General features: G+C 34.6%; 1 protein-coding gene across 1 annotated transcript; it reads left to right on the top strand.

The window, feature by feature from the left end:
* Positions 1–1,339: 1,339 nt before the first annotated feature.
* Positions 1,340–8,016, top strand: LOC126702823 (uncharacterized). The gene is made up of 6 exons (XM_050401683.1): positions 1,340–1,813; positions 4,532–4,749; positions 4,861–5,101; positions 5,243–5,328; positions 5,856–5,947; positions 7,222–8,016. The coding sequence occupies exons 1-6, from the start codon at positions 1,745–1,747 to the stop codon at positions 7,503–7,505; spliced, it is 990 nt and encodes a 329-aa protein (XP_050257640.1). The 5' UTR covers positions 1,340–1,744; the 3' UTR covers positions 7,506–8,016.
* Positions 8,017–9,329: the final 1,313 nt, after the last annotated feature.

Consider the following 9,329-nt stretch of genomic DNA (forward strand, 5'->3'; position numbering starts at 1 on the left):
CTTACATGAATTGTGGATTTCACCATAGATTTAATTAGTGGAACTCACAATTATGTGAGAGAGAGGAGTATATATTTATGGTATTTCGGGAGTACTCAATAATTACTCCAACAGTGTTTGCCTCACAGCCACAACGTAATTACTCCAACAGTGTTTGCCTCACAGCCACAACGCCACCGTTGCTGGTCCATCTCTTCTCTTCCCAAGTTGTGGTTTTTTTTTTTTTTTTTTTTTTAATTATAAATTTTGTGGTTGGGATCGGTGCTGTTTGTGGCAGTGGGGTTGAAAATTGTTGGTGGTTGGAAGATTTGGGATTTTATTTATTTGTAATTTGTTAGCGTATATCAGCAATTGTGGACCTATGGTTGTGATTGTTGGCAGTTAATCTCGTTGGTGGCTGTGGTTTGGTGGGCTTGTTATGGCCTCATGGGTATATGGCAGGATTTGTGGGGTTTGTTTTGGGTTATGGAGGATGTGGTGGTAGGGGTTAGTGGCAGCAAGGTTGATCTTACCTTGCAGATGGGCCGCTGTGTTGTTTTTTTTTCGTTTTTTTTGTAGGATTGTTTTTTGAGTTAATATTATTTTAATATATTGTATGGAAAAATAAAAGATAAAATATAAAGTGTAAATGTGTAATGTTAAATATTACGTCAAAAATAGATAAATTATTATTGGTATGCTGATGTATGGATAAGGGTAAATATTGTGTACGAGAATAAGTTGCCAACTTAGCTAAGGTGTGGCAAGTTGGCCTTGTTAAAATGTTTGACCGGAAGTCAGAACTTCAGAATATTAATTGAATATCATCATATGGCCAAAATTTGCGACCAAAGGCTTTCTCAAACAGAAAAGAAAAGCTCATATATAAGATAATAATTAAAAATGAAAAAAAAAAAAAAAAAAGGTGAGTGAAAATCAATCCAAAATTTTTTTTTTTCACAAAAAAGGACACAAGACTTATGAGTTGTTAGCAAGGAAGTGAAACTTAAACGAACACGTGTATTTGAATTGAAACCCACATCCACAGACAGGCACAAACCAAAAAATAAATATGGGAAAAAGCCAAAGACATGAAAAATGAGAAACAAAAAAGCAAAGAAAAAACGCATCACAGTGAGACAGAAAACACGCGGCGAAGCGAAAGTTCACATCGTCGACACCTTCTACTTCTCTCTCTCTCATCCAAAAAGTCACTGTCACTTATCTCTCTCTCTCATTCAAAAAGTCACTCTCACTTATCAGTTTCATAATGGGTTTAATTAATGAATGAAAGGTTTTTTTAAATGATAGTGTTAAAGTCTCACAGTTCACACTGCTTTGAGTTACTTTTAAAGTACGAATTATATAATAGAGCAAGCGTTTCACTTCCCCAACTTCTTCTTCAATTAATAAACAGAGAGAGAGAGAGAGAGAGAGAGAGGCTGAGAGGGAAAGAGTCTGTTTGTTTTTCGAGGCCTGGTTTTGGATGAGCACAATGTGGTGTACGTGGTTTTAGTCATAAAAGGAAAGTGAATATCTTGTTCATGCGTGGGTTCCATGTTTAGATTTTGGTTACTACTTTTGGGTTAAGTGGCAAACAAGGAATGCCAACAAACAAGATTGAGAGAGAGCTAGCTTAAAAGGGTATTTCCCATAATTCAAGGTTTTGGATTTGATTTCATTCACCCTTCTTCTTCTTTTTAATTATCTATTGTTGCCTTTTGAGAGAGTATTTTCAAATTTGAAAGAACCCATATCGATATCAATGTCTTCAAATCTGGAGCGTTTTCTTCAATGTGTGACTCCCACTGTTTCTTCTCGACTCCTTCCTCAGGTACTTTTCTTTTTCTTTTTCTTAGTATTTTTCCTTTTCTTCCCTGTGAATATGATTGGCTATATAGAATGGCTTTTATTATTTTATTTATTTGTTTTGTTTATCTCTCTATGTGTGTGTGTATATATTGGTTCTTTCATATAATATATATATATATATATATATATATATATATATATGTATATATATTGGTTATTAACGAGAAGTGCAATTTATTAATAGTTTTGGCTCTGTTTTCTGACTGACAATCTTTTCGTTTCTTTTCTTTCGTATCATTTTTTTTTTTTTTAAATGTAGGATTAGTAAAGTGAATAGTGATTAATTTCTTATTGAAAGCTTTGAAAATATATAATGGAAACCCAAAAAAAAAAACATGTGATATACGTGAATTATTATTTTATCATTTCGGCGCGAAAGGGAATTCAGAGAGGTGATTTTTTATATATACTAAAAAAAAACATGAAATGCATTTATTTACGAATTTTATATTAATACTTTTTAAGGTTTTTAGTTTTTCATAAGAAAAAGAAAAAAAATGTAATTTCTTCTTCTTATTATTATTATTATTATCTTTTTATTTTTTGGGTGTGTGTTAGTGTGTGTGCTTTTGTTTGTTTTTCCTCTTCAAATATCTAATCCAAGTGCCAATTATGGTGATGAGTCTGTTGATAGTCTTGCGACAAGAGACAAAGGGCAGCAGCCCCTTTCTTTGGTATTATTGCTTCGACTATTCTTCTAGGTGTTTTTCAATCTCATTCTATTTTTATAGCATCAATAATATTGGATCAGTCATATGGAACAATGGACCATGCTCCTTGTAGTATTACTACTCACTTACATTTGTTTTTCCGTAAATTATATATTATTTGGTCCCCAAATTTTAACCCATGAGGGGTTTTAGTCAAGCTTAAAAGTCCATGGTTTTTCTTATATAAAAATAAATGAATAATTAAGTCCATTGTTTTTAGTCTCTTAAATGACTAAAATCTAATACGTTATTACTCCATTAAATACATTAGGGATTATATAAAAACAATCATTTTAAGTTTGTTAGGAATTAAAAGTAACCACTTAAGTTTTAGGGGCTAAAATAAATCATGGACTAAAGTTTAAGGCTAATAGTGTATTTTGACCTTTTCTAAAATATGCGGTCAATTTTTAATGTGAGCTCTATTAAAGGTATGTGTCAATAGCATATAATATCAATATCTAAAAATGGTCCACACTTGTTTAACATCTGCAATGAAAGGAGATAGCCACCACCATGTAGGTTTGGGATGCAAAAATGTCAAATCTTTATTTGTTTATTGTTTATAATTAATTAGATATTTATAAAGATCTGTTAGTTTTTTCAACAAATAGGTAAGAAGCATAAACTCTTGTCAGTCCACTAACTGTATTTACATTTATAAGGTTGATAATTCAACCAAATATTTGTACAAGAGACTAATTATGGTTCCAATTTAAGAAATTAATGACGGGCTTCATTATCCATTGATCGTGTTGATCAATGTTGCCTGCTGAACTCTTATTGAAGATCTTCTTTGTGTATTTAAAGCTGAGTGATCCTCAAAATGAAAATGTGCAAGTTCACATTGATTTCTATCTTATAACTTTTTGAGAAGAGTCATATATCTCAACTAGCATTTCCTGATATTTCCAATAGAGATATATAGGGTTCAAATCTCCCCTCCCCTATGGTAACTATAGAATTATCATAACTTTTTGCTTTTAAAGACAGAAAATTTTAAAGAGTGAGACTGTTGCTGCGTAGAGAGTTTCAGGAGTTATTTTTGCAATCATCTTAATTCATTTCCCTGGTGATCAGATTATAAGGGTGAGACTGTTTGAAAGTTGTACGTTCCAAAGGATAAAAATCTTAATGATGGTATGGATCAAGATTTCATGTACCCTATAAAAAGAAAAGGTAAGAGTAATGAGTTCTAGCTCGAATGGCACATTATCTCCTTGTTGAAGTGTGATGGAGTATGGGTTTTGAGTTCAAGATCCATTGGGTGCTTGTGCAACTTATTGATATTCTTGGAAAAAATAAAATGAAGAAGTTACATGTTCATTCCAATTTCGAGGTCAAATTGAGGAAGATATACCTTTGGTGGCACATGCATCATAAGAGTAAACTACCTCTAACAGGGGATCGAGGGATGGTTCCAACACCTCTTGTGGTGTGGGCACTGGAGTTCAAACCTGACCAGCCTCCCTTCCCCTACTTACCTAGTGCAAAAAACAATAAAGACAGTAACCGCTAATAGCTTTTGAATTCAATTTGAAGATTATAATTAGTATTAGTAAAGAATTGATCTAGTTTCAAAAAAAAAAAAAGAATGGATCTGTTTATACATTTTACTTTTATTTACCATACAATTCCATTTTATGATTTTAAGAATATTGAATGTATTCCTTGATTGTTTCTGTGTTTAGTGTTATTATGTATTTTGTTCATAGCCGTTCTTAAGCCCAGTAAAACGAAGAGGATTGCCAGAATAAAATTTTCTTAAGCCCAGTAAAACGAAGAGGATTGCCAGAATAAAATTTAGTTATGAATGAATCGATTGCAAATATATGATGGGGCATCTCCTAATACCTGTGATCAACTATCATTAGTCTGTTGAGGATCTATAGTCTACCCCAAAATTTTGAAACTAAGGCTTGGTTGTTATTGTATTCACTGATTTTTATGTCTTGTCATATTTTTTCCAGAGCTGCTTTAATGATCTAAATAGCCTCTGGCAACCACCTGGCAAAGAGAGAATTGAATATTTCACATTAGGAGATCTCTGGGACTGCTATGATGAATGGAGTGCATATGGTGCTGGCACCCCAGTACTGTTGAATGGCGGTGAAAGTGTTATGCAATACTATGTTCCTTATCTATCTGCCATTCAGATATACACTAACAAATCAGCTGGCACTTCCAGGTATTGGAACAATTTCACTTCATGCTTTGTCAACCAAATCTATTTTATCAGTTGTTTGCTTGTTATGATACATGGCAATTATACTGAGCTAGCCATCTTTTCCTCCTATAGGACTCGTAAAGAGGATAGTGATGTGGCAGAATTTGAAAGCGATTCTTGGAGTGATGATAGCGGGAGTGATAACCTATCAAGGTCGCTAAGCAACAACTCTAGCAGGACTTGGGATGCTATTTCGGAGGATTCAAGCTTCGACCAGGAGGGTTCATGGCCAATGAGGGATAGGCTTGGCTGCCTTTACTTACAGTATTTTGAGATGGCTTCTCCTTACTGGAGGGTGCCACTCATGGACAAGGTACTTCTCTTTTGGTATTTACTTTATGTATTCAGCACTGTTAATCTGTGTCTTTGCTTCTGACTAAGAGTGACATCTGTGTTAGTATATCTTCCCTTATAGTGCTGAGAAAATGCATTTATGATTTAGTATTTCTTTCAGATAACTGAATTGGCTCAGAATTATACGGCACTAATGACACTCAAGAGTGTGGATCTTTCCCCAGCGAGTTGGATGGCTGTTGCTTGGTAAGTTTGATTAGTTGTCCTTTTAACATGTCTATCAGGATTAGTCAATTTTGTGGCTGGTGTAAATGAATTACACAATTTACTTCAATTTCCATGACCAGGATAGCAATAGAATTTCCATCTTGTTCATTCATCCAATTAGTTTTATTGCTATAGTTGGTGTGCTCAGCATAAAAACAATTTTGGTTTCCATAATTGGTCTTTCTCAAGTCAATTAGAATTAGGGTTTAGCCTAGTAGTCTAACTCCAATGGAGACAGTTTATAGCTTGCTTGATTAATAAATTTGCCATTGAAATTTTCTCAATGTTATGGTGTTGATTTCAGCCAACCGTAGGTCTTGTTTCCTTGCTTGGTGCCAATTCCAAGCAAGCTTAGATGCTGATTCCTATGCTCTCTTTTTCATTTTTTTCCCCATATGCTTCAATTTCATTGTTGCATCCATTTTGATTTTGTCCTGCATCAACTTTACTTTCTTTTCTAACTTGAATAGAATAACTTCTTTGTATAATATTTTATTATTGATCAGGTATCCTATTTATCACATTCCAAATCGGGAAAATGTAAAGGACTTGTCGGCATGTTTCCTCACATACCATACATTGTCCTCAAGTTTCCAAGGTATGTGACTGTTTACTACCATTTTTCAATTTAGGAATAATTTGTAGCTTTTTACTGAGAAATGGATACACATGAAAATCATTTAGATAATCCTTTTTTTTTTGGGGGGGGGGTGGGGGGGTTGTTCTTGTTTGATGATAAAATTTTTGCAAAACCACCTGTGCAGCAGGCCAAAATGCTGATATGGCATTTTTTAGGTAGTTTATTGGAAATCAATCTCTAGCTTCCTGTACTCTACATCCTTGTATAACTTGTATTTTACAACTTCACATTATTTTCAGTGTGAACTGTGATGGATGCAACTAATACCACCAATATTAGATGAGTACCATACAACTATCATTAGACAGTTTTATATCTGTCTCACTTTTCTAAGTATGCTGAAGTTGACACATTTGAGTGATGAGTGGTTGACTTGAAATGCCATTTGGCATTCGGCTGCATATTGTACTGAGTATTATCATTTTATTTTATTGTGCTTATAGAGCATCATTTTGGTTAATTCAGGACCTTTTGTGAGAATATGTATTTTACATTTTCTGAAAGGAGAAAAGAATTGGGAAGAGGGTTGGTTCTCTCAACTGAAGTAACAAATTCAACTGCAATACATTCTATTTCTAGGATGAAGGCAATTGATGTTTAGTTTCTAAAATTTCTGTCCAATTTAACAGAAATTTTGATTCTACTCTTAAATTTTCCTCTCTTTTTTTTCTTGCCAACAAAGGACATCATTTTATAACAAAACATTGGTTGGGTTCACCATGTAGCTTATTTGATCGTGTATCATTTTCATATTAAAAGTTCTGGTATTTTCTTCTTCTATATGATGCTAAATCGTTTTCTTCTTGGACTTAGTTGTAGCATATTGTATTTTCCAACTTTTTTCAGTTTTGTAGATGAGCTCAACTTGAAAAGGACTGTGAGTTTGCCAAGAGTTTCACTTGTATTGAACCAAGTTTGATCTTACTGTTTTGGTTTAACAAATTATTTTTAGGGGCCCAACTGAGATCTTGATGGCTGTTGTTTTGTACATGCTATCTCTCTCTCTCTCTAAAGAGCTAGTCCCAACTCTCAAGAGGAGGGAGTGAGGGAGATTCAAACTAGTGACCTCCACCTCATGAGGCCCTGGGGCTATAAATGCTCTTTTTAATCATGAGTTGACATATATGAGCCCATAGTAGTAATGAACTCATAGATAAGTCCTGAAGTGTTTGTTTTTGCAAGATTTCACTGTTCAGAAGAGTTTCTTCTTTGTTTCTGGCATTCTCTTGCAGACAACGCAGTGGAGAATACTAACACCAACATTGGAAATGGTACGTGCCATCCTGAATCCTTGAGAATTGTAGAAGAGGAATGCAAGGAAGAAAGCAAAGATGGAATTTCCCTTCCTCCCTTTGGGCTTGCTACTTACAAGTTGCAAGGAGATGTTTGGATAAAGCCACATACATCTGATTATGAAAGGATGATCCATCTTTACAGTGCTTCAGAATCCTGGTTGAAGCAGCTTGGCGTCCACCACCATGACTTCAACTTCTTTACTTTCCACTCGACCATGTAAATTGGTTTTGTTTGGTTTTGAGGGCCGAATCTTTCTAGGTCTCTTTGTTTTTGCTTGGTTTATATTAAGTGCTCTAGCAACCGCCCTTCGAAATGTTCCCCCTGCTGCAGTACTGAAAATATTTGCAGACTGCAAGTAGTACCTTTTAAAGCAAGGAAATGCCCTAGGAAGTTCTGTCAGTGAGGGGGGTTGTTGGACTGTGTTGTTTTCTAGTTATGCTTATGAGGGACTTATAGATCAGAGCAGAGTTGAGTTTTGAGGCAAGGTGCCTTTTTTTTTTCTTTCTTTTTTAATCTGCTCTTTCTGTCATTCTATTTCTCTCTTTAGTGGAGGCGGAGATATGCAGATAAAATGTGTATAACGTGGATCAACTCATTAAACTTTCTTTCAGCATTGGGACATGTGTTTCTTTTTGCATGATGTTAAATGTATATATCAACTGATTTGGCCGAAGGAAGAATATAATTATGTCCATCTCTTTGGCGGTAAATTGAGGCATCTGTTGATCGCTTGTTGGTTGTTTCTTGATTTTTATTGTTTTTATTATTTGTTGGGGGTGGGAGATCATCTTGATGTATAAATTTTGAATTTTATGAAAATGAAGAAATGCTATTCACCTATGAGGCTATGATCTATAGATTAGAGACTATGAGCAATGCTCCCATGTTTCATGTGAATGATTGTTTTACCGTGAATTAATTAATGGGATCCTAATTATTTAAATATATATATTATGTGTACAGTTTATATGAGAGAGAGAGAGATAGTTTACTTCTAGCTCTAGGATACTGAATAATTACTCAAGAAAAAACACTAGTAGCTCACCTAGAAACAAAAAATAGCCACAAGATATATACGTACAGTTTGAATTTATATTTTTTGAAAAATATATAAAAATGTTAGAACATATGTAAATCATGTTAGAAACATATGTTAATATAGAATTGGTTAATTCTTTGACAAAATGCACTTTACTTGTAATTGGATCTAGGATGTGTTTAATGCTTCAAGGAATAATGTTTCAAATACAAGTGTTAAAGCCATGCAAGTCTGTCCAAGAAACAAATAAAAAAGTGTTAGATTTTAAAACTCGATGGCTGGCTCGACAGATAGCATCTATTAAGGTTTAAAAGGCAATTTAGCCTGATGTTCGACAGCTACTCAATAGATACCTTATCTATCGAGATTTAACAAAATCAAATTTTTAGATCTGATTTTACTCCAATCCGTGTATATATGTTTGGGCTTTGCTTTCTCATAACCCTAAACATATATAAGGATTGTTTTAAGGGTCATCACAGCTGATGCACCTAAATGCAAAAGTTTTTCACAAGCTTATTGTGAACTGGAATGCACCTAAATGCCCTAGTTCACAGTCGATGCACCTAAATGCCCTTGTAGGAACCAAGTATGAGGCTGCTGGGCCTTAAATCACTTGGGCTCACAATTTATTTGTAGTGGGCTTGAGGATTTCCTACTCTGGGTCATTCTCGGCAGAGAGACTCGAAGCAACACTCAGTTTACACTTTCTCACTTAACTGTTTTCTCTCCGTTTTTCTAAACCCCTTCTTCTCCCAAACTTCTGCTATTTATAGCTAAGGTTAGTGGGGAGAAATGATTACAGCCACCGCTAGTGCAATAGAAGGTCCAATATTATCTGATTTAAGTAGGTATTTAGGTGAGAGTGGGGAGCAGCATTTATAGCCTTGGAACTTGGTTCCAACCTAATCGATTATGCTCGGCCATGCAGTTTCCCGAGCATATCCTATTCTCCCGGACACGGTTCATATGCTTGTTCGGTGAAACTTGAGCCGAACACCTCTT

This window comes from Quercus robur, chromosome 10, assembly GCF_932294415.1.
Source record: "Quercus robur chromosome 10, dhQueRobu3.1, whole genome shotgun sequence".
Classification (NCBI taxonomy): Eukaryota; Viridiplantae; Streptophyta; class Magnoliopsida; order Fagales; family Fagaceae; genus Quercus; species Quercus robur.

What these genes read in the sequence shown, in the direction of transcription:
- LOC126702823 (XM_050401683.1), top strand. Translation starts at nt 1,745, where the DNA reads ATGTCTTCAAATCTGGAGCGTTTTCTTCAATGTGTGACTCCCACTGTT. An exon ending in CTTCTCGACTCCTTCCTCAG is followed by an intron (nt 1,814 to 4,531) that starts GTACTTTTCTTT and finishes TATTTTTTCCAG; the next exon opens with AGCTGCTTTAATGATCTAAA. An exon ending in GGGTGCCACTCATGGACAAG is followed by an intron (nt 5,102 to 5,242) that starts GTACTTCTCTTT and finishes TATTTCTTTCAG; the next exon opens with ATAACTGAATTGGCTCAGAA.